The sequence below is a fragment of the Bos grunniens genome, chromosome 1 (assembly GCF_055505025.1).
Source record: "Bos grunniens cultivar Pamir isolate PY7600 chromosome 1, Bosgru_T2T1.0, whole genome shotgun sequence".
Lineage (NCBI taxonomy): Eukaryota > Metazoa > Chordata > Mammalia > Artiodactyla > Bovidae > Bos > Bos grunniens.
The window spans coordinates 104,149,909-104,175,561 of record NC_141165.1 but is presented as its reverse complement, the minus strand read 5'-3'; the positions used below and the strand labels follow the sequence as shown (position 1 = coordinate 104,175,561).

General features: G+C 39.9%; 1 protein-coding gene across 6 annotated transcripts in view; it reads right to left on the bottom strand.

Moving 5' to 3' along the window:
• The window catches only part of MYH15 (myosin heavy chain 15), a 125,590-nt gene that overhangs the window by 48,933 nt on the left and 51,004 nt on the right, over positions 1-25,653 (bottom strand). For 2 of the 6 annotated variants that reach the window (XM_086407733.1, XM_086407716.1), the window contains exons 13-18: positions 22,205-22,447; positions 20,990-21,166; positions 19,150-19,295; positions 15,675-15,765; positions 12,992-13,381; positions 2,546-2,672 (exon numbers count right to left, since the gene is read on the bottom strand). In XM_086407733.1, coding sequence (XP_086263859.1) covers positions 2,546-2,672; positions 12,992-13,381; positions 15,675-15,765; positions 19,150-19,295; positions 20,990-21,166; positions 22,205-22,447 — 1,174 coding nt within the window. Of the gene's footprint in view, positions 1-2,545; positions 2,673-12,991; positions 13,382-15,674; positions 15,766-19,149; positions 19,296-20,989; positions 21,170-22,204; positions 22,448-25,653 lie in introns of all 6 variants that reach the window. The other 4 variants (XM_086407710.1, XM_086407726.1, XM_086407742.1 and 1 more) reach the window with 4 other exon arrangements.

Here is a 25,653-nt window from a genome sequence, read left to right as displayed (position 1 = left end):
TTACAGGGCAAGATGAAGTAACCATTGTCCATCTAATTGATGGATGAGAAACACTCATAATGACTATACAAGATACAAAAAAGCTCATGATGAATTTAAAAAGAAAAACCTCAAATAGATTGCCATCATGTAAAAGATAGAGGGGGAAAACCTCATTAATAGTGGTTGATGGTTAAGAATAAGCCACAGAACATTGTTCTAATTTTAACTGGTCAAATGTTTGAGGATCCCCAGCAAATGGCAGGCATTGCTCTAGATGACTAACATATCAGTGGACATAATAAAGGCCCCTGCCTTCATGTAGCTTACACTGTGGCAGATGGAGACAAGACAAACTTATTTATTATGTCAAGCATGTAGTTTCTTTGAAGGTATTAAATTCTATGAAAAAAGAAGCACATGGAGAAAACTGGTTGAGAGTACTCAAATGTCACCTTCCCAACAAGGCCTATCCTGACTTCCCCCAGATCTATTTGATTAACTCTCATCTTTAAGCTTTTTCTTGATGAGTAGGGTACTCTACGCAGAAAAAATAGTCAGGGCAAGACTCTAGGGTGGGAGTATGCCTGATATTTTCAAAACATAGCAAAGAGGTCAAAAGAGAGGTGTAGGTTCATACTACCCAAGGCATCTACAGATTCAATGCAATCCCTATAAAATTTCCAATGGCATTTTCCTCAGAACCAGAACAAAAAATTTTAAGATTTGTATGGAAACACAAAAGACTCTGAGTAGCCAAAAGAATCTTGAGAAAGAAGAGGGCTGGAGGGATCATGCTCCTTGACTTAAGGCTATACTATATAAATTGTGTCTGACTCTTTGTGACCCCATGGACTGTAGCCCGCCAGGCTCCTCTGCCCATGGAATTGCCCAGGCAAGAATACTGGAGCGCATTGCCATTTCCTCCTCCAGGGAGTCTTCCCAACCCAGGCATCAAACCCAGATTTCCTACATTGTAGGGAGATTCTTTATTGTCTGAGCCACCAGGGAAGCCCCATATATATATTCTGCTGAGTCACTTCAGTCGTGTCCAACTCTGTGTGACCCCATAGACAGCAGCCCACCAGGCCCCCCTGTCCCTGGGATTCTCCAGGCAAGAACACTGGAGTGGGTTGCCATTTCCTTCTCCAATGCATGAAAGTGAAAAGTGAAAGTGAAGTTGCTCAGTCGTGTCCAACTCTTAGCGACCCCATGGACTACAGCTTACCAGGCTCCTCTGTCCATGGGATTTTCCAGGCAAGAGTACTAGAGTGGGGTGCCATCGCCTTCTCCACATATATATATATATTACTTGGCCATAAAAAAAAAGAAATAATGCCACTTAAAGCAACATGGATGGATATAGAGATACTCATGTATGGATGTGAGAGTTGAACCATAAAGAAGGCTGAGCACCAAAGAATTGATGCTTTTGAACTGTGGTGTTGGAGAAGATTCTTGAGAGTCCCTTGGACTGCAAGGAGATCAAACCAGTCAATCCTAAAGGAAATCAGTCCGGAATATTCTTTGGAAGGACTGATGCTGAAGCTGAATCTCCAATATTTTTGCCACCTGATGTGAAGAGGTGACTCATTAGAAAAGACCCTGATACTGGGAAAGGTGAAGGCAGGAGGAGAAGGGGACAACAGAGGACGAGAGGACTGGATGGCATCACCAACTCAATGAAGACTGGCATGCAGCAGTCCATGGAGTCACAAAGAGTTGGACACAACTGAGCAACTGAACAACAACAACAAAAGCAACAAGGATGGATATAGAGATTATCATATTAAGTGAAGTCAGACAGAAAAAGACAAATATCATATGATACCACTTATATGTGGAATCTCAAAAAAAATGATACAAATGAACTTATTTACAAATCAGAAACAGACTCACAGAAAACAAACTTGTGGTTACCAAAGGGGAGAGCAGGGATCAAGGAGGACATAAATTCAGAGTTTGGGATTAATATATATACACTACTGCCCATAAAATAGGTAATCAATGACCTGCTATATAGCATAGGGAACTATACTCAATATCTTGTAATAATCTTTCATGCAAAAGAATCTGAAAAAGGAATACATACACACATACATGAATGTAACTGAATAACTTTGCTGTACAATTGAAATCAATACAACATTGTAAATTAACTATACTTCAATTTGTAAAAAATATAAATATAAAAAATAGGTGTGGGCTCATTGAAAATTAGGGGAAATGCCTATTTCAGTGAGGTAGATATGATAAAAAGGCATGTCTTATAGACTGTGTGGATAGTCTCTACCATCCTTGGATCATGAAAGCTACTCCAGTCAACTGCATATTGCTTTTCCCCCTCATGGAAGAGAGTTGGGCAAGGCCTTTCAAGGTGGCACAGAGGTGATCCTTCCCAGACAAGAGCATGTCTTGGAAAAGATAACATCAAGGGCCTCACCACCCCCCTAGAATTTTTAAATTCCCACCCAGACTCAGTGATTGGATCATCATTTCAGTGGTTTCTCCACCATTCTTCTGGGCTTGAGACTTGTAAGTGAAGCAACACCAAAAGTTTACTTACCATTCTCACTCCGTAGCTTTGTCTTCTGCGCTGTCACGTCATTTGCTAATTGAGTCACTTCATCCAGTTTTGCATTTGCTTCTTTCAAGCGTTCCTCATACAGACTACAAAGCTTCTCAGCATTAGCCTACAAGTTGAGAGGGGAAGGTTGGACATGGTTTATAGAGAACATGCTGAATTAGCTACATAAGGAAGGGAGGGAGGGGTGGTTCCTGGGACCCTTGTGCTCTCCTCTGCCCTGAAAGTCACAGCTAGCATTGGAAAACCATGTCTGCTAATTTTAAACAGCAAAATACACTCAGAGTCTGGGCCCCTAGGCGGCCCAAACTTTTCAAATTATAGGTATTAATGGAGAAACAAGTATCTGGTATTGGGGAATGTCTCTAGAATTCTTTGCTTTTCAGAAGAAGGAAATGTGTCAAACACTGATGAAGTATATAATTACTTCCTGACATTATATATTTAACCATCTTTCTTTTCTTCTAGACTATAAGCTTCATGAGGATAGAGGTTCCATTTGATAACAGATTATACCCCCTATGTCTAGAATAGTATCTAACACATATTAGGAGCTCAATAAACAAGGGGATAGTTCAGAGGGATGGGAAAGAAAGGATGGGAAAGATGGAGGAGGAAGGAAAGTCCAGAGGGTTGACCAAGAAGGACAGGAGAAAGCAGATGAATCTGAGATACAGCAGCGTAATAATAGAAGTTTGAACTGCGAAAACAACTGGACCCTCCCAATCATTAAGGTTGCAGGCTCATGATTACCCTGCTGGGTTATCATTTCAATCCCAAACTCCAACTTCTCAGAATTGGTTGTTCATGTTTAAAGAAAATGATATGCTAAGTGACCTATGCACTTTTACCTGGTTTAAGTAACCAATCTAATCATCAAATTTTTGCCACACTGAAAACTAATGCCAATGACTTTGAAATTCAATATTTTCAGGACCAAGAGCTTCCAAATGTAAGATGGTGCTGGCCCCTTTACCTAGCTGTAATTTTCATTCATATTATTAATATGGTCAGATATCATAAAATGACACGTGGTACTTCACAGTTCTACGGATTTTACATTGCTGTTTTTCTGTTTTGTTCTCAGTCCATATGAGACTTTTGTCTCTATAAAGAAATAGTGCTATGGAAAAAGGAGGGGAGATGTAGGGGAAGGGATAGCAAGAGAGAAGAAGGAGAGAGAAGGAGATTACTTTGACAAAGAAAGGATCACATCAATGGCATTTCAAGAAAATGGTGAAAACTGTGAAATCTGGTGGTAAGTCTAATAGTTTTCAACGTTAAACTAATTTTTATGATATAGCAATGGCCAAGGGAGAGAAACATCTCCAGGATGATGCCAGGTTTAGTCCTTTGGGAAACTTCTGAGTCAGCAAAGACTTTGGAGCTCTCCAGCTGGAGCCTGTGCTGTGATGAAGATTGTTCTCTGTAAACTTACTCTATTTTATAGTTAGAAATGACTATTCTAACTGTTTTTGGAAGACTCCTAAATTACATCTTATATCCCCAAGGCCAAATACAGAGCTTGACACAAAATAGGAGACTCAAATTACTACAAACTTTAGTGAGAGGTTGGCAAACAGACCCACTAAAGTTTACTTAGAGGTCACATTCAAGCTTTCCCTATGAACCTCAACCCCCAAATTGGTTTTTTTTTAACTGGGTTGGTATATTATCCACTGATTAGCAAACAAAGGAAGAGGCCATTCGGAGACTGACAAGAAATATCAGTAATTCTACTCACAGATATTCCATAGCACACCCATGCCAGGTGGTGGATATGAAACCAGACCTGCCAGAGGTTCAATCAGCTTTCTGTACATCACGAAGGTTAGAACAATGATGTTAAATGCCAGACACACTCAATTACCCGCAATCTCCACTTATCACTAGAAGCTATAGAAAAAACACAGGCAACAATTTCTAAATAGTCTGTAATTTCAAATATTTTGATTGTTGAATATGTTTGCTTTACTACTTCTGAAAGTAATCTGACAGTCAAAGTTGGCACACTCATTTTCCTCACAGTATTCCTCAGGAACTCAGATTGCCTCTGTTTTATAAATGAGGAAATGGTCAGAGAGGCTAAATACCTTGCCCAAATTCACACAGCTAGTATGTGTTGGGTATAGCATTTGAACTGGTGCAAGAAAAGAAAAAGTCAGACACTAGATTCCTAAGGATCTGTTATATCAAGTAATAACAAAGGAAATGTTAAGGATTAATTAACTTAACATTCTAGTTGATTGAAATTGTCGTGAATCCTGTGTGAAACTGGATTCCAGATCCAATTTATGGATTCTGGAAGAAACTGAATAAAAATATGACTATGTGAACCATTTTTGTTTTATGTTCACTCCAATAATAAATGACCTATGAATTGGGTCAGGAGGAAGACAGCCAGATGTGAGAAATGCCACTTCTGCTTATGACCAGGAGTGTGCTCTTCTGCACACCTGTTTGCTGAGGGTGAAAGAACACAGATCTCCATAAGACAGCTTAGTCAGTGTTGTGGGAGTGGCAAGCAAAGGAGCCAGAGAATTCCCTGGTTTCAAGAGAAGCCTGTGTGATTAAGCCCTGCATGGCTGTGCACACCTGCAGAGCAGGCAGCTACTGGGCAGGCATAAGACATTCGCCCTCAGGCACAGCCTCAATTGGTAGTTATCCATGGCACTAACATTGGTATTGTGTTTTCAATTGAAAAAGTGTTTTCATAAGCAGGATCTGCAAAGGCAATGTGATTGTTTATCTAAAGGTGGCCTGGACAGGGGCATGCCATTCAAAGGGTGGTACCCTCAAAAGTACTTCAAGTTTCAGCCTAAAGATAGACACTAAATTTTGATACCAAGAAGGAAGAGGTTAATGGAATAATGCACATTTATTCTGAAGCTGGTTCTTAAAATGACGCATAAAAATGCTGCCTCCTAGAAATTCAGGAACCAATGGGAATTCAAAATAATCAAGATAATTGTGAGATTGCCTATAACTTCTAAATTGCCCTGGGCCTCTCTGTCAGCCTAATATGCTTTCGAAAATGCTTTGGTTTCTACTGTACCACTGAGTATTGGCATTTCTGGCATTATAATTCAAGAAAAGATGAAGTAAACAATTCAAGATAAAGTTCAGCATAATGTATATGCCTATGAGAGTGAACAGAGTCAATTTATCCCACCAAGAAATATGTAAGGCAGCAACAGAATGCCATCACCCACAGACATACACAGGATTGGGGGTTGAGGCCCATCTCCACCATATAATTTTTGTGACCCTGAACAAATGATTAAATCTATGAGCCACAGAAATCCCAAGAGGCGTATGTAAAAAACTGATGCTAGTAACTGAGTGTACTGATTATGGAAAGCACTTAGTAAACATGAGAAAAATAAGACCTAGTTTCTACCTTAGAGATGTCTTCTACTGAAGCAAACTGAAAAGATTACAATGTGGCAATGCAAAGGGGATGCCAAAAGTGCTACAAGAATTCAGAAAATAATTCAGGTAACATTTTAATCAGGGATGTTGAACTTGAGCACTCCAGAGACACAGTTCAGTTTGGAAAAGGCACATTGGTGGGAAAATGGATATTTGATGGAACGCAGGCATTCTAGCATGGCTGAAGTAGAGGGTGTAGAGGGTCTAGGAAACAAAGTTCTAGAATCTAAAACTGGCACGAGGAGTGGAGTCAGATCATGGGCTACAGGGTACCTTAAAGGGCAGAAATGTGGAGTTCACTCTGAAGCTGGGAAATGATTCCACAGAGCCATGCATCTCTTAAAATATTCATATCGGTACTATTTTAAAAAGATTGGGAAAAAAAAGATAATTTAGAAAACACTGCAATAATCCAGTTAACAGATAATGAAATTTTTACATATGAGTGGGAATGGAATGAAAAATTACTAGACCGTACAAAATTGACCTTCTCTAAGAATTGATTGGAAAGCAAAGAACAGAGAGGAAACACAGTTCTAGGCTGAGAGTCTGGGTGATGGAAGGAACAGGGTGCTGGTGGCAAAAAGATCCATAGAAATTATATGTCAGCTTCAGGAGAGGTAAGTCTGGCTTTAGACATGCTAATTTGAGGAAAGAGAGACATTACTGATCTTTGCAAGAACCAATTAAGAAACTACTTTTAAGATGTGTGCTTAGTCACTCAGTCATGTCCGACTCTTTGCAGCCTCATGGACTGTAGCCCACCAGGCTCCTCTATCCAGGGGATTCTCCTGGCAAGAATACTGGAGTGGATTGCCTGAGGATCTTCCTGACCCAGGGATGGAATCCAGGTCTTCTGCACTGCAGGCAGTTCTTTACTGTCTGAGCTACCAGGAAGCCCAACAAAAGGGGAAATAAAAGACGTTGCAGGGGTTAAAGGAGTGAGGAGGTAGTGAGATATACACTGACTTGTGGGAGCTGGTTTCCAAACAAGGCACACCAGTGAGCCACACTCTCTAGTATCCACACCCACGTGTAGACCCTATCCTGTGACTCATCACTGTTGGGAGTCACACAGAATCACTCCACTGTATTGCAAGCCAACCTCACAAGAGTCTTTGCAGCTTCTGGTCTCTTGGAATACTTGCTTTTAGTGCCCTGAATTACGATGTAAGAAGTCCAACTCCCCTATGACTACCACGCTGTGAGGAAAGCCAAGCTAGCTACATGGAGAGGTCATAAGGAAAGAGACATTTCCAAACAGCCTTCAACTGTCTAGCTATCCCAGCCCAAGAGCCAGACAGGTGAGTGAATAAACCTTCAGATGATTTGAGTCACAACCACCATCTGCGCTAAGCCTGTCAAGCCCCAGAACCAAGAGAGAAAAATAGTAAATTATATTGTTTTAACTTCAAGGTTTTGAGGGTGATTTGCTACATGCTGCTGCTGCTGCTAAGTCGCTTCAGTCGTGTCTGACTCTGTGCGACCCCATAGACGGCAGCCCACCAGGCTCCCCCATCCCTGGGATTCTCCAGGCAAGAACACAGGAGTGGGTTGCCAATTCCTTCTCCAATGCATGAAAGTGAAAAGTGAAAGTGAAATCGCTCAGTCGTGTCCAACTCTTAGCGACCCCATGGACTGCAGCCTACCAGGCTCCTCCGTCCATGGGATTTTCCAGGCAAGAGTACTGGAGTGGGTGCCATTGCCTTCTCCGGATTTGCTACATATCAATAGATAAATAGAACATTACTCTTTGGTCAAGGAATCAGATTAAGACAGACATGGACAGGCTTTGCTTTTCTCTCAAAATACTAACCCTAGTATGGAAAAGTCTGTTTTTTTTGTTTTTTGTTTTTTAATATGTGGATAATGGTTATGTGGAAGAATATTTTATTGTTTGGAGCAAGAATGAAAGAAATGGCTGAGTGAATATATTATAAGGTGAAGAGAGAAGTTATAATGAATGGTCTTAATCTTATCAGTTAAGTGTTAACATTTAGTAAAAGGATGGATTCAGGAAGGCAGGGTTGGAGTCTGAGGAAGGATTTTTGTTTCTCTTTTAAAATAAAACAAGTTAGAAGAATAAAGAACTTCTGAGCAGCAATGAAATTCCAGAGGAAGTTGGTAAGTATAAAATTAATACATAATTAGTACGGATTTATGGTGAATCTGTCAATGGTCTTATGATTTTATGACTTACTACTAAAATGTATAGCAACAGAAGAGTTCCTGAGGATGAATGAGGGGCAAAGAGTAAGGTCTTCTAGTGCTCACTTGCACTGATAAAGGAAGATAAACCTACAAGGGCAAGGAGTGAGAATGTTTTCATTGCTGAGTTGAAGACAGAATCCAAACAAAATGCAGCATACAGAAGAGACAGAGGAAGAGAGGTCCGAAGTCTTCACTAGATTTATATTTTATGATAATTGAAGGTGTGATGGCAGGGAGAGTGGAGAGGAAGAAAGAGAAGGAAAAGTGGGGTAGTTGTGTTTCTTTCTATTCAATGTGCTATTTAAAGGAAATTAAGGCTAAATATTTCAGGAGTCACTCAGTATCTCTGAAGAAATCGTACATTTTTATGGCTGTCATCCTTAAAGATCAAGCTTTATTGTTGGTTTGTCTTCCCAGATGACTACAGATTCTGCTCACAGGAAGAATCTGGCACTGGTTATTTGCTCTGCATGGCCTCAATCAAAGCTCCTCTCAACTGCCAGAAGGTAAGGAGGTTCTTACCTGTGATCTGATACTAGTCATTTGAGATGAGAGCTGGCAGAGTAGAGATTAATGGGCTCGGTGAAGAAAGAACATGTGAAAATTCTCCTAGTGTTGGCTTATTAAAGAGATGCCAGAGGACACAAAGGAGAAAAAGTTCTTAACTTCCCCCAAAGCTGTTTGTACCATTTGTTTGGATGGACTTAAAGTTCCTGAGCCCCCTCCTTGGAGTGCTCCCAACTCAAAGCCATCCTTCAAGAGAGAAACACCACTGATGAATCTATTTGCAAAGCAGGAATAGAGATGGAGACATAGAGAACAGACTTGTAGACACAGGGAGGGAAACGGGAGGGTGGGATGAATTGAAAGAGTAGCACTGACATATATCCACTACAGTGTGTAAAGTAGACAGCTAGTGGGAAGCTGCTATATGGCATAGGGAGTTTAGCTCAGTGCTCTGTGATGACCAGGAGGAGTGAGATGGGGTGGGAGGGGGAGGCACAAGAGAAGGGGACATGTGTATACTTGTTATTGGTTATTGTACAGCAGAGGCTAACACAACATTGTCATGCAATTATCCTCCAACTGAAAAAAGAGAGAGACACACACCATGTACAAGTTAGTGGCATCCCTTGTCCAGCCTACCTACTGTGTCATCACTAGAAAGACCCACAAGGAACACAGACTGGAATTCCAATAAGGTGAGAAGCCACAGGCTACCTTCAGGGGATGGTCATGGAACTTTAGCAATGCCTGAGATTAGACCTGATCTAGAGAGGAGCTATCCCACACCCGAGGTCAGAGGTGGCGGCCTAGAGGAGCTACTCCATGCCCAAGGTCAGGGGAGGTGGCCATGAGGAGATACCCCTTGTCCAAGGTAAGAGAAACCCAAGTAAGACGGTAGGTGTTGTGAGAGGGCATCAGAGGGCAGACACACTGAAACCATACTCACAGAAAACTAGCCAAACTAATCACATGGACCACAGCCTTGTTTAACTAAGCCATGCTGTGTGGGGCCACCCAAGACGGACGGGTCATGGTGGAGAGGTCTGACAGAATGTGGTCCACTGGAGAAGGGAACGGCAAACCACTTCAGTATTCTTGCCTTGAGAACCCCATGAACCATATGAAAAGGCAAAATGATAGGATACTGAAAGAGAAACTCCCCAGGTCAGTAGGTGCCCAATATGCTATTGGAGATCAGTGGAGAAATAACTCCAGAAAGAATGAAGGGATGGAGCCAAAGCAAAAACAATACCGAGTTGTGGATGCGACTGATGATACAAGCAAGGTCCGATGCTGTAAAGAGCAATATTGCATAGGGACTGGAATGTTAGCTCCATAAATCAAGGCAAATTGGAAGTGGTCAAACAGGAAATGGCAAGAGTGAACATTGACATTCTAGGAATCCGCAAACTAAAATGGACTGAAATGGGTGAATTTAACTCAGATGACTATATCTACTACTATGGGCAGGAATCCATTAGAAGAAATGGAGTAGCCATCATAGTCAACAAAACAGTCCGAAATGCAGTACTTGGATGCAATCTCAAAAACAACAGAATGATCTCTGTTCGTTTCCAAGGCAAACCATTCAATATCACGGTAATCCAAGTCTATGCCCCAACCAGTAACGCTGAAGAAGCTGAAGTTGAACAGTTCTATGAAGACCTACAAGACCTTTTAGAACTAACACCCAAAAGAGATGTCCTTTTCATTATAGGGGACTAGAATACAAAAGTAGGAAGTCAAGAAACACCTGGAGTAACAAGCAAATTTGGCCTTGGAGTGCAGAATGAAGCAAGGCAAAGGCTAATAGAGTTTTGCCAAGAGAATGCACTGGTCATAACAAACACCCTCTTCCAACAACACAAGAGAAGACTCTATACATGGACATCACCAGATGGTCAACACCAAAATCAGATTGATTATATTCTTTGCAGCCAAAGATGGAGAAGCTCTATGCAGTCAGCAAAAACAAGACTGGGAGCTGACTGTGGCTCAGATCATGAACTCCTTAATGCCAAATTCAGACTTAAATTGAAGAAAGTGGGGAAAACCACTAGACCATTCAGGTATGACCTAAATCAAATCCCTTATGATTATACAGTGGAAGTGAGAAATAGATTTAAGGGACTAGATCTGATAGACAGAGTGCCTGATGAACTATGGACGGAGGTTCGTGACATTGTACAGGAGACAGGGATCAAGACCATCCCCATGGAAAAGAAATGCAAAAAAGCAAAATGACTGTCTGAGGAGGGCTTACAAATAGCTGTGAAAAGAACAGAAGTGAAAAGCAAAGGACAAAAGGAAAGATATAAGCATCTGAATGCAGAGTTCCAAAGAATAGCAAGGAGAAATAAGAAAGCCTTCCTCGGTGATCAATGCAAAGAAATAGAGGAAAACAACAGAATGGGAAAGACTAGAGATCCCTTCAAAAAAATTAGAGATACCAAGGGAACATTTCATGCAAACATGGGCTTGATAAAGGACAGAAATGGTATGGACCTAAGAGAAGCACAAGATATTAAGAAGAGGTGGCAAGAATACACAAAAGAACTGTACAAAAAATATCTTCACAACACATCGTGATTATCTAATCACGATGGTGTGATCACTCACCTAGATCCAGACATCCTGGAATGTGAAGTCAAGTGGGCCTTAGAAAGCATCACTACGAACAAAGCTAGTGGAGGTGATGGAATTCTAATTGAGCTATTTCAAATCCTGAAAGATGATGCTGTGAAAGTGCCGCACTCATTCTGCCAGCAAATTTGGAAAACTCAGCAGTGGCCACAGGACTGGAAAAGGTCCGTTTTCATTCCAATCCCAAAGAAAGGCAATGCCAAAGAATGCTCAAACTACCGCACAATTGCACTCATCTCACACGCTAGTAAAGTAATGCTCAAAATTCTCCAAGCCAGGCTTCAGTAATACGTGAACCATGAACTTCCTGATGTTCAAGCTGGTTTTAGAAAAGGCAGAGGAACCAGAGATCAAATTGCCAACATCTGTTGGATCATCAAAAAAGCAAGAGAGTTCCAGAAAAACACCTACTTCTGCTTTATTGACTATGCCAAAGCCTTTGATTGTGTGGATCACAACAAACTGTGGAAAATTCTGAAAGAGATGGGAATACCAGACCACCTGGCTTGCCTCTTGAGAAACCTATATACAGGTCAGGAAGCAACAGTTAGAACTGGACATGGAACAACAGACTAGTTCCAAATAGGAAAAGGAGTACATCAAGGCTGTATATTGTCACTCTGCTTATTTAACTTATATACAGGGTACATCATGAGAAACGCTGGGCTGGAAGAAGCACAAGCTGGAATCAAGATTGCCGGGAGAAATATCAATAACCTCAGATATGCAGATGACACCACCCTTATGGCAGAAAGTGAAGAGGAACTAAAAAGCCCATGATGAAAGTGAAAGAAGAGAGTGAAAAAGTTGGCTTAAAGCTCAACATTCAGAAAATGAAGATCATGGCATCTGATCCCATCACTTCACAGCAGATAGATGAGGAAACAGTGGAAACAGTGTCAGACTTTATTTTTTGGGGCTCCAAAATCATTGCAGATGGTGATTGCAGCCATGAAATTAAAAGACTCTTACTTCTTGGAAGACAAGTTATGACCAACCTAGATAGCATATTGAAAAGCAGAGACATTACTTTGCCAACAAAGGTCCATCTAGTCATGGCTATGATTTTTACAGTGGTAATGTATGGATGTGAGAGTTGGACTGTGAAGAAAGCTGAGCGCTGAAGTATTGATGGTTTTGAACTGTGGTGTTGGAGAAGACTTGAGAGTCCCTTGGACTCCAAGGAGATCCAACCAGTCCATTCTAAAGGAGATCAGTCCTGGGTGTTCATTGGAAGGACTGATGCTAAAGCTGAAACTCCAGTACTTTGGCCACCTCATGCGAAGAGTTGACTCATTGGAAAAGACCCTGATGCTGGGAGGGTTTGGGGGCAGGAGAAGAAGGGGACAACAGAGGATGAGATGGCTGGATGGCATCACCAACTCGATGGATATGAGTTTGAGTGAACTCCGGGAGTTGGTGACAGACAGGGAGGGCTGGTGTGCTATGGTTCATGGGGTCGCAAAGAGTCAGACATGACTGAGTGACTGAACTGAACTGAGCCAATCTGAAGATCTCTAGCTTCCATTAGCAGGTACTTTGAGTCACCAATTTACTTTAACTTTCTCTCCCTTCCCCTCCTCTGCCTACTTCCATGTTCTAAATCCTCAAGAAGAGCTTGTAAATGTTCTTTACCTTAGCTCTGGTCATCTGTTCAACATGGATCAGGAGATCGTTCACTTCGAGCTCTAGGTCACTCTTGTCTTTTTCCAGTGTCTGCTTGACCTGTTGTAAATTTTCTACCTGGCTCTCCAGCTCAGCCAGGCTATCTGCGTGTCTCTTCTTCAAAGAGGCAGAGGTTGCCTCAAAGTGCAGTGTGGCCTCTTCCAGGTCTCGGCGGAGCTTCTGGAATTTTGTTTCTTGTTTCTTAGTTATCTCCAGCTGAGCCGAACTGACACCTCCTGCCTCCTCCAGCCTCTCATTCATGTCTTCCAGCTCTCGGATGAGGTTAGCTCTCTCCCTCTCTACCTTGGCTCGAGTGGTCCTTTCAGCTTCCAATTCTTCTTTCAAAAGTTGTATCTGAGTCTACAGCAATAAATAACTTTAACTTTCACTAAGCACTTGTAGCATATTTTATATTCAAGAGCTCTACTGTACTTTTTTTTCTCAAAACTAAGCAAAACAACATAACACTTTTGGTTCTCATTTATAGCTAAAGAAGATAGAATACAGAGAAATTAAGTAATTTGCTCCAAAGCAGTACCGAGACCAGAATTAAAATTTGTAATTCCTCCCAATTTCCCAGACCATGGTGATGAGCAACCTCATTAGATTATATACATGAGGAGGACATTTTAATAAAGAGCACTTTGCAAAGGACTAGAAAATATCTTTCATATAACAAGGAAACACTTTAAGGAGAGCTTATAAAAAAATAACATGATGAATTTTATATACAATACCTCATGTATCTGAAATTTATTTACCTGAAAACCTTAACTATTGCCAACTTTGGCTAAAATCTCATCAACAGATTAAATACCCCTGAGTTCAAGCAGCTAACTCATAAGACACAGCATCCATTTAATTTTATACAAATTCTGACAAACTTGGTTACTTGATTTCTTAGTCTGAAGGTGATTTTAAGTAGCAGGAAAGTTGAAGTAACAAATTAAAATTGGTGGAGGAATGGGATTATTAATTGGAGTAGTAACCTGATATTATTAGAAGCAGAATTACAAGACAAAGAAGAGCAGTGATAAGAATTCTCAGAGCCCAAATGTCTTTTGCTGTTAAGGGCAAATAGCTTTACAAATCTTGATAGCATCATTGTGGGACAGGACAGTAAAACTGATGATGGTCATTAATATCACCTTAAATAATTAGGTGTAGGTTAGGGCAGAAGAAAAAAGGAATGACTTATATTTTAGAATATACTTTTCTTTCCATTAAGTAAGAGTATGATTGCTAAAAGGAAACTAAAATTTGCTAAATTTTTTAGACTGAATCAAATAAATAAGGGTATCTAATCTGGATGAGTTGTGACAGAGGTGCTAAAAAATTTATGATTTCCACACCCAACTAATCATGATCCCCTTACAATTAGTTATCTTGAGATACAATACCTTCATTTCAAACAATACTCTAACCAGATCAAACATTTCTGAAACATTTCCTTAGAAATAATCTTTGGAACATTATTTTAAGTCATCAGGGTAAGAAAGTTTGTATTTTGGATAAATTGAACATTTTTTTGGATCAACTATCTTTTGAAGAGAAGTCTGGTAAATATGATAGACAACTGCTTGAAGATAAATATTGTCTGAAAGCACATCCATAAAGCAGGGAGACTGGCTGTATTTGACTCAAATGTCTTAGAAAGTAATAATCAGGAAAAAATTCCAAAATTATTTTGAGTAATAGTTACATTAATGAGATAACTAACTCCAAAGGAAAAGAACCCATCTCCATGTATATGTGAGGAATTATATGTTTTAAATTACTTTATAATGTGGAGAAGACTCTTGAGAATCCCTTGGACTGCAGGGAGATCAAACCAGTCAATCCTAAAGGAAATCAACCCTGCATATTCATTGGTAGGACTGATGCTGAAGCTAAAGCTCAAATACTTTGGGCAAAGTACTGAAGCAAAGAGCTGACTCAATTGAGGGCAGGAAGAAAAGAGGGCAACAGAGGATGAGATGGTTGGATAGCAGCACCAACTTCCTATGAGTTTGAGCAAACTCCAGAAGAGAGTGAAGGACAGGGAGGTCTGGTGTGCTGTAGTCCATGGGGTCGCAAACAGATGGACATGACTTAGCAACTGAACAACATAATGTGGTAATATAGTATAAAACAGTCACATAGTCTAAACTTATAAATAGCTGCCCATTATCAAATAAAGTTTTGAGTCTACAAGTAGCTATAAAACAGATTTTCAGTGTAACTGTCTTACAATTACAAAGACTAATCATCATAAAAAATTAAATTGTTAATACTGAATGCATACCATGGGTCAGGCACTGAGCTTACCACTTAACTGTAGTTACATTTTAGTTCAAACGTTGTCAGGAAGATTAATGAGTAAAAATATAGATGTCCTGGGTTTTAGTACAATGCCCAGTTTTTGTCAAACATTCAACATGTTAGCTATTTGTTTTTACTATCTTCATGATAAGGAAATCTAAGCTTAAGTAATATTCCCCAGAGTCACCTATCTGTAGAATGCCAGGTTACCTTCTCAACCAGCATTCTTTCCTGCTTCTGTCGATCGTTGGCTAGGGTTCTGGCTACCTTGGCAGAACATTTGTCACTGAAGCACCAGTCATCAACCAGGGATTGAACTACAGATACACATAGGGATTTGATAAATGATCACCTGGAACTCTTTAACCGTCTTCTGAAGCTGAGCCACCAGGCTTTTCTCATTCTCCACCTTCGACCTCATCTGATTCATTTCTAATTCTTTCCTGTTAGGGAAAGAGTTGTCAAATGAAATTGCTCAGAGTAATAACATTTTGTTTAAATAGTCTTCAAATTATTGTAATAATATATGAAGTCATTCATTGTAAAAATTCAACTATTACATCTAGAGCGGAAGTCTCCTTGGCTATTATACCCAGCCTCTGTTCCTTCCCTAGAGGTAACCACCATAATCAATTTGATGTGGCTCCTTCTGGACATTTTTCTAAGTACTGACATATGTTTGTGCTTATGTATCAGTAGAAATAGTTTCATTTTCTTTACTGGGAATGGTATAATATTATATACATTTAGATTTATAATTTCATATTTTTTAATATTTATTTTATTTGACTGTGTTGAATCTTAGTTGTGGCACTAGGAATCTTTTGCTGCAGTGCAGCTTCCTAGCTGTGGCTCACAGGCTCCAGAGCACACGGGATCAGTAGTTGTGGTGCCAGGCTTAGGTGCTCTGTGGCATTTGGGTCTCAGTTCCCCAACGAGGGATCGAATCCACATCTCTTGCATTGCAAGGCAGATTCTTAACCACTGAACCACCCGGGAAGTCCCTGTACAACATTTTTAACTCAATAACACACAGAGATTTTTCCACTTTGGCCTACACATAGATTTGTTATTGTTTCATTGCTAAGTCTTGTCTAACTCTTTTGCGACCCCAAAGACTACAGCTAGCCAGGCTCCTCCTCCTGAGGTTATTTCTCTACGTGGGCTTTCCTAGGCAAGAAAACTGGGGTAGGTTGCCATTTCCTTCTCAAGGGGATCTTTCTGATCCAGGGATTGAACCTATGTCTCCTGCTTGGCAGTTAGATTCTTCACCACTGAGCCAGCACGGAAGCCCACACATAGATGACTTCACTTAGAAATTAACTGTGAAATACTAGTCTATGACTTAGATATTATGTGGTTTTCTTATTCACTTCCCTATTAATAATCACTGAGTTTTCCCCCTAAATTTTACTTTTATAAATAATGCTGTGCACCCTTGCGTACATGTGAGTGTTTCTAGAGTGGATACTGAGCAGGGAATTGCTGCATCGGTTATAGGTATGTATCTAAAAACTTATAACTTTGGCCCCCAATAGCAGTGTGAGGTTATTTCTCTACATTCACATTTAATATTAGCACACTTCTAGTGTGTCACTGTTTTATTATGAATGTCCTTGTTTACTAGTGATGACAGCATGTTATCAATTATGAGGATTTTAAAATAAAACAAATGACCTGCTCACTTGTGTCCTTTGTCCATTTTTCTGTTAGGTTTTTCATCTAATTATTGAATTACACATTTTCCTTTAATATTCTTGATATTTATTTTTTGGTATCTGCTTCAAATTTGTTCCAATTTCATTTATGTTGGCTTTTGCCACTAAATGTTTAAAATGTTGATGTATTAACTTCAAGTTTATCAACATAGTCCTTTTATGCCTTTGGATGGGGTTTGTGACTTATTCAGGAAGTCTGGCCTGCCAATTTCCTAAGACTTACCACCCATATTGTCTTTTAATTGTTTTTTTTAACTGAAGAACATTTAACATGAGATCTTCCCTCTCAACAAATATTTAAGTGTGCAATACAATATTAACTATAGGCAGAACATCACACAGATCTCTAGGACTCAGTCATCTTGCCTAATGGAAGCTTTATAACCACTAAACAGCAACTCTGCATTTCCCCTGCCTCCCAGACTCTGGCAACCACCATTCTACTCTCTGTTTCTAGGAGTTTGACTGTTTTTAGATGCCTCCTATAAATGGAATCATGCAGCATTTGTCCTTCTGTGGCTGACATTTAATTTAGCATAAAGTCCTTCAGGTTTATCCCTGTTGTCACAAAGGGCAGGAATTCCTTTAAAAAGTGGCTGAATAATAATCCATTAAATGTATACATCACATTTTCTTCATTCATTCATTCATTCATTCAATAGGGATTTAGGTTGTTTCTACATCTTGGCTATTGTGAATAATGCTGCATCTTCTAATGATTTTATAGCTTTATTTTTGCATTTAATTCTTTAATGCAACTGGATTGTGTGTGTGTGTGAATAGCATGAGGAAGAAATTTAACTTTTATCTCATAAGATGAATAGCTAATAATCTTGGCACTATTTATTAAGTATTCTATCCTCTCATCACCATTTTAAAATGCCACATTTTCATATATTAAGTTTTCATATATACACAGGTCCATTTAAAGAAAAGGTTGTATAATAAATTCATAATTTCCTCAAAACACAGGTTTCTAAAATGCCAGAGCTCTTTGACCTGTGGCCTACAAGGACATGGAGTTATCATTTCACTTTGCCAAACTGAAACACAATCTTCATAATTAAATGCTGAAGGGACTGTATCATCATTTTGCCTTTCACTGTTCCACTACATTCATAGGGTTACTTATTTCATCTTTTCCAAACACCTATCAAGTTCAATAAGTTATTGATAAGCTATTAATCAAGTCTACAAACACCTATCAAGTTTAGTAACTTATTGATAGGCTATTAATCCAGTCTGACCACAAGCATGTATCATGGAAACTCGTATACACAGAAGGGAAAACCAGAAGCTCATAGCTGCTCACTGATTCTCTTCTTCACTGTGGGTGCCACAACCAGTGTGCTCTCCACTTCAGACAGGCCTTATCTTACTCTTAGATTTCACTGTTTCCCTTTCTTATTTATTTCAAATAACTTGAAAATCCCTAGCTGTTAGAAGAAAGTCTAGCTAAACAGAGGGAGACAAAAGGGACAAGGTAAGAAAGTCTGTTTCACTGAATAATGAAATTCAACTGATAGGGCCATCTTGCCCTGAACTCCTTGGGAGTCTGCGTGAACTGAAGGTGTATTCATTTTGATCATGCTTTCAATTTTAAAGTTTAATACTTAAAAAGTAAATTACTAGACCAAAAAAGTTGTATAAATGTCTAATGAAGTTACATCTGGCATATAAGTTTTGTTTTGTTTTTAAAAATGATCAGAGGGTATATGGACTTCATATTAGAATTTATTTTTGATTTTTTTACTTTAAGCCCTTGATCTCATGAGTAAACGAAGTGAGCCACTTTTATTTTTTGACTTGTAACTTCAAATTCTAATAATTTGCATCTGCTATGTCTTACACCTTTCATTCACATCTGCTAGTCAGACTTTTCAATCACTTTCTTGTAGGTTATTATATAATTATAAAAAGAAGAGTAATCTCATAAAGTCTAGCAAAAAATAAAAAACCCTCAACTTCCTAGGCTTGTTATCCTTTTTAACCTCCCCTGCAGGTCTTGAGATATCTGGCCCTAGGGTCACTGGGATAAACACCGTGAGAGAACTGTCTCCTTCAATATAAGGTCTCCCAGAATTGCGTGTCCACAGAAAGGTGGCTCACCTCCTCAGCTTTTCTGCTAGTTGCAGTTGCCTGCTCTCCAGGTCGTCCATGCTCTCCTGGTTCAGCTTTAACTCGCCCTCCACTTTGCATTTTTCCTTCTCACAGTTCATTCTTGCTTTGCTCTCCTGCTCAAGGGCACCCTCAAGCTGACAAAAGGAGATGTTATTGAGCCCAATATATAGGTTAAGTTTATACTTTACAGATGTGTTCTTTAACCACTTACCTTCTGGAAAAAGAAAGAAAAATATAAGCATAGTCTGTAAACGATGCCCAGTTATGTAGATATTTTAAAATAAATGTTGCACACATCAGTGGGATTACAAAAGAATCTAGAAGTCAGTGACAAAGGAAATCTTTAGAGATTAAGGAATACGTGCTCTAGAATACAGAAAAAACAAATAATAAATGCCCAGTGAGACCCTATTTGATAGCTTTCCAGTGATGAGAAGCTCACTTCTTCACATGGCAGCTCATTTCATGGGTGGATAAGTCCATTTACTCAGGAGTACTTCTTCGTAAGAAGCCAAAATAGTCCCTGTAAATCCGTCCCACAAATCTAGGCTCTGCTCCCTGGAGCAACACCAAGCAAATCTGTCTCCACGTGACCATTCATGAATATTAGGCAGCTGTCCTGAGTCTCCCAACTCAGCATCACTGACCATTTCAAACGCACCTCACACAAGATAATTTCCATATTCTCCTTCACCACCCTGGTACCCTCTCTGGTCCATAGCAGTATGTCATCTTCTGGTACCTCCAGCAAGGTACCAGAAGGCCAAAATACTACAGTTCTGTCCAGATTAGTGTTGCCAACAATGATATTGAGGTCAGTTTAGCAGGAGGCAAAATAATAGTTACAATATGGCTATTTTTCATTGATATATTAACATTCCCACAATAGAAGCTATTTCCTGTAAGCAGCGAAAGATATAAAATTCAAATAGGGGAGAAGGGAGAATTTCTGGAAGGTGTATGCAAAACCAAAAAATAAATGAACTCTAGGAGAGAGCAAATGTGTGAAAATACATGTGTGAGAGTGTGTGTGTGTTGTGTGCACACACCAACAAATTGCCATATTGAGGCTTTGTAAAATATATATCCATGGAAACAGGAAGAGAAGTGAGACAACTAATAGGTAACAGAGGAAAATTGATAGAGAGGCACGAGGAACAAGAAGCAGATAATAAAAAAACAAAAAAAACCAAAAAAAAAACACACTTGCCAGCAATTTTATAAAAGCTAAGCTTTGGGGACTAATAAAACAGCGAATGCATACACTCTTGTCAGCTGGGTAAGAGACAGGGAGAGTGATGAACCTACCCACTGAGACTGGTCTGAAACATCTTTATCTCACAGGGTTTTGGAAGCAGAACAGAAGCAGCATCTCCAGAATCTTACAAGTATATTCCGATAGCATTGGTAGAACACAGCTTGTGACTTACATATCTTTCCTCTATAACAAACCTCAGTGCACTGCTGGAGACATGGGGCCTTTAAGCAATCCTTCAGTGCTAGCATCAGATGGAGCACCAGCACATTAGCGGGGCAAACACCAGCTTCTGTGGGGAAGTCAGTCATGTAGAGTGCTCCCACCTCACGATTCATCTCAGTATTCTCCCACTGCCCAGGGTTGTTACGAAAGTTTCATTTAACAACAGACAGAACACATACTGGGGCCTCTCTTCCACTGTAGCGGTTCACCTCTGTTTCTAAATAATGAGGGAAATGAACCATGCTACTAAGTTTTCATGAAAATGTCAAGATAAATTAACTAAGTAAAAAGTGAAGGTTTCTATAGATGTAGACAGGCAGCTAACTAGGCAAACATATCACTACTGACCTCATTCACTCGCTGCTCCAGCGTCAACTTGGCCTTGCTCAGGGTGTGGACTTTCTCCTCCTCGTTGCGCAAGTCCTCCAGGGTCTGCTGGTGGGTCTCCTGTGCAGCCCTGGCTGCTCGATGCAGTTTGCTCACATCCTCATTGAGAGACTCCACCTCCTCAAGCAGGTTCTTGACCTGCTGGGAGAAGACAACAGCACCGTGAGAACCGCTCCTGGAAGCAGGGGCATAAACACAAAGGGCCATCTCCTCTCTTTTCTAGGACCCAAAATCTCATGACATATCTACCATCGTAAGGAATCACATGTAGCCAAATTTCTGTTGGACGTTTTAAAACTCTAAATTCACATTTTCTTTTATACACAAACACAAATGATCTGTTATCTCTCATAGTCAGGGAATGGGGTGTTCTGGTTAATCAAATATTATCAGCATGGGTCCACAGACGGCCAGTTTTCAGTGTCATGCTGTTGTATAACAAGAACACCACACTAAAGGTAATTTAGCTTTCTTTTGAGTATTCAGGGCACACGTTAATCTTGTTGTGCCTCAAGATCCTAAGAAAGTGGCAGTTAGAGAAGAGGTCTAGCGGATAAAATAGGCAAAAATGGAAGCCATTTATATCAGGCCCATTGGCTTTTTATGAAAGGGACTGATGTACAAGAGTTGCTATTTAATCATCTGCCAAAATTACGGTATTATTCTGGAGGCTTTTTTCAATCAAATGTTTGATACAGATTCCTTAGCTAACTTCAGTCTATATACAGATACACAAGTTAAAAACCTCAAAGAAAACAAAAAAATGTTTTAGCTGGAATTGAAATGACATCTGAAGGTCAACACCAAATCAACAACCGAGGTGGGGACTAAGATGCATACCAAACCACCTTTAAGTAAGCTGCATCCTGCTCCCTCTCCTTCCAAAAAATAATTCTTAGAGGCCCAGTAAAACTGTTTTACTCTTTCTATCAGATTTCAGATGCAATAAGATCAGAACAAATGAAAATGTTTCATTTGGGAGATTAAGTAGGGTTCCATAAATTCAAGCTGGAAATTTGAATTAGGTCCTCATTCGAAGCCAGTTCTGACTTCCAGGCCCATAAAATTGCAGACCACTATGTTCATTAATTTAAACAAAGCAAGCCTGGTTCCAGAGCCCGATTGGAAGTGTGGAATTCAGGCATCTAGACCTTCCTGACATCATAGAAAAAGTACCTTGAGCTCTGTAGCATGCTTCTCCTTCTGTGACTTCGCCAATAGTGTTTCCAGGTCATCGATTTCTTTCTTCAACTCAGAACATTCATCTTCAAGTTTCTGCCCCCTGGCAGTCAGCTTGGAATTTATCTCCTCTTCTTCCTCCACCCGCGCAGACAGCGCCTTGACGCTGGCCTCCAGCTGGATCTTGGATTTAATCAGCAGCTCGCACTGCTCTTCAACATTTGCCAGGGTCTCTCGCTCCTGCCATGATGAGGAGAAAATTGTTGCCAACAGCTGGAAGTAATTTATCAGCCAGGAGAAATGCTGCTTAACACATAGCAAAGAGATAATTGCCTGCCCTCTGTCCAGCACTTTCACCTATCTTTCCTAAGCAGTTGAAATAATATTCCCAGTTCCCCAATCCTATTGTTGACAAGTGGAGGAGTTGCTTGTGTTTGGAGGTGCTTTCAATCTTTCAGGCCATTCAGTAGATTAGATTACCTCTTCTAAAGCACTTAATAGAATCCTAGTGGCCTAAAGGAGCTAACATGCCTCCAAAAATCAGCAGTGTGCTGATTAAATCACAGCTACTGGAAGCATCCCTGTGGGCATTATAGTTTGAGGGTGGTACCTGCTCAGAATACAGTCTTTGAGGAAAGGTCTGTCCCCTCAGACAATAGAATATTTATCATATTATTATAAGGGTCCTGATGCACTTGTTTAGTATATAAACATCTTCTAATAAATACAGCTGGGCTGTATATTATTCACAGGTTGAATTTAGAATTCATGAAGTTCCTTGCACATTACTAACTAGGTTTCACTATTATTTCCAACTAAAATCTTTTTCTCAATGGTTCTGCCAGCAGTAAATTTCACAAGTTATACACAAAGAGTACAAAATCCTTCTCCCTTTTATCTTTTCAAACATACCGCTTTCAACCCTTGCTGAGAGGCCCATCGTTTAGGTGTTATGGACTAAGTCAAAAACGAAGGGGCTGAGTCCTTTTGCTACAAAAGCACCTTTTGTAACTTTGAACTCCTCTCATTTGTCTCCATTTAGAGGCTAAATGAAACCTGTTCTCTGTGAGCAAGTTCTTAATTACTGTAGGTCTTGTTGAGACATAACTTCACTCATATCTCTATCTTCCATCTCTAGACCTCATCCATCCTCTGCAATTTTGGTAACCTATTACCTGACTAGTTACTTGGCATAAATTGTTGCATCTACTTAGACCAAGAGCAGAAAAAAACCAAAAATCCAGGCTACTGTTTTCTGGCTATCATCCTATCTGTCCAACAAGTGGGGCTCAACGAGGCACAGATGGGAGATGTATAGTATAGTGAATCTCCAACATCACTGAAGACCAAGAGAAGGGCTAAGTAAAAATAAAAATATGGAAGCAAAAGAATTCATGCAAATCAGAGAAGTTCCAATGCTTGAGCAACAAGGGGGACATTTGATCTCAGTTCACCCCAGTTGACAAGCAGAACAGCTGTTTGCTCTCTTCCATTCAGCATGTGTATAGGACCTGTCACCATCACCAGATGAAGAGGACAATCCAATCGACCATCATCGATCCCTCATTAAACATGACAGCGTGTCTAAAGCCAGACAAGCAGTGGTGTAACAGTTTAACAGCAGGGACATCCTTTCCCCTGTAGTAATTTTCTCATGTACTTGCAGTGCTAATTGAAATGGGTTCACTCAGTTTTGAGTTAGTGAATGATTTTAAAAGAATCCTGGTTTCCTTGATTTGTACTGTATTGAGCTGTGTTTCTTAAAAATCAACAATAATAAAATATTTCATAGTCAATTCAGCTTTTTAAATTAATTACAATTTGAATCCATCTCAGCCTTCCTGGATTTGCCCTGGAATTGGCTTAATGTATTTCCTATGCTCTTTGATCATATATCCCAGAATTTTACCCTCCGCTTACTTCAAAAGTCGGGTCCTTTTCTATCCCTACATCAGCCCAAGTAGCACTGGCCACTCTCTTTGCTGAGAGGAAGAATGATGAAAACTAGGAGGCCGGGTCTTATTCAAACCTGCCTTTCTTCTATTCAAACTTACCTTACTCTTACTCAAAACTGTATTTCTCTTATTCAAACCTGCCTTTCTCATAAGCCAGACAAAATATGACATTACAAGCTGTGATTCTCACAGTATGGATCTTAATGTAGGTTTGAGTGGGGCCCAGGAATTTGTAGTTCTAACAAGAATCCTAGATGAGGCTGATAAACACTAAAGTTCTAGAACCACTGTTATGATAAATATGTATCAGAAGTGTGAGTCTGAGTGTAAATTCTCATATAAAACATGGCCTATTGAAAGATCAATGGGTAGCACAGCCCCAAAAGAAAAGAATAACCTGGGTTAGTCTAAAATTACTAAATTTTCTCTGTTTTCAATAAGTCCAAACAGCAAGCAAAACTTCTATTTATATAGTTGTATTTGAACCCAGTATTTTTTTTTCAACTTAGTACTGTTCTAAGTGGGGTAAAGAATACAATAAAGATGGATATAATTTCATACCTGGCTTTGGAATGTTTGGGGATAACAGCGGTCTGGGTAGCTAGAGAAGAGGAATATTAATAAAAGGAAATGAGTAATGGCATTTCAATTTAAGTCTGAATTTGGCAACAAGGAGTTCATGATCTGAGCCACAGTCAGCTCCTGGTCTTATTTTTGCTGACTGTATAGAGCTTCTCCATCTTTGGCTACAAAGAATATAATCAATCTGACTTCAGTACTGACCATCTGGTGATGTCCATGTGTAGAGTCTTCTCTTGTGTTGTGGGCAGAGGGTGTTTGCTATGACCAGTGTGTTCTCCTGGCAAAACTCTGTTAGCCTTTGCCACACCTCATTCTGTACTCCAAGGCCAAATTTGCCTGTGACTCTAGGTATTTCTTGACTTTCTACTTTTCCATTCTGGTCCCCTATAATGAAGAGGACACCTTTTTTGGGTGTTAGTTCTAGAAGGTCTTGTAGGTCTTCATAGAACCGTTCATCTTCAGCTTAATCAGCATTACTGGTCAAGGCATAAACTTGGATTACTATGATATTGAATGGTTTGCCTTGGAAACAGAGATCATTCTGTCATTTATGAGACTGCAAGTATTGCATTTCAGACTCTTCTGTTGACTATGGTGGCTACTCCATTTCTTCTAAGGGATTCTTGCCCACAGTAGTAGATACAATGGTCATCTGAGTCAAATTCACCCATTCCAGTCCATTTTAGTTTGCTGATCCCTAAAATGTCTATGTTCACTCTTGCCATCACCTATTTGACCACTTGCAATTTGCCTTGATTCATGGACCTAACATTCCAGATTCCTATGCAATATTGCTCTTTACACTATCAGACTTTACTTCCATCACCAGTCACATCGACAACTAGATGTTGGTTTTGCTTTGGCGTCGTCTCTTCATTCTTTCTGGAGTTATTTCTCCACTGATCTCCA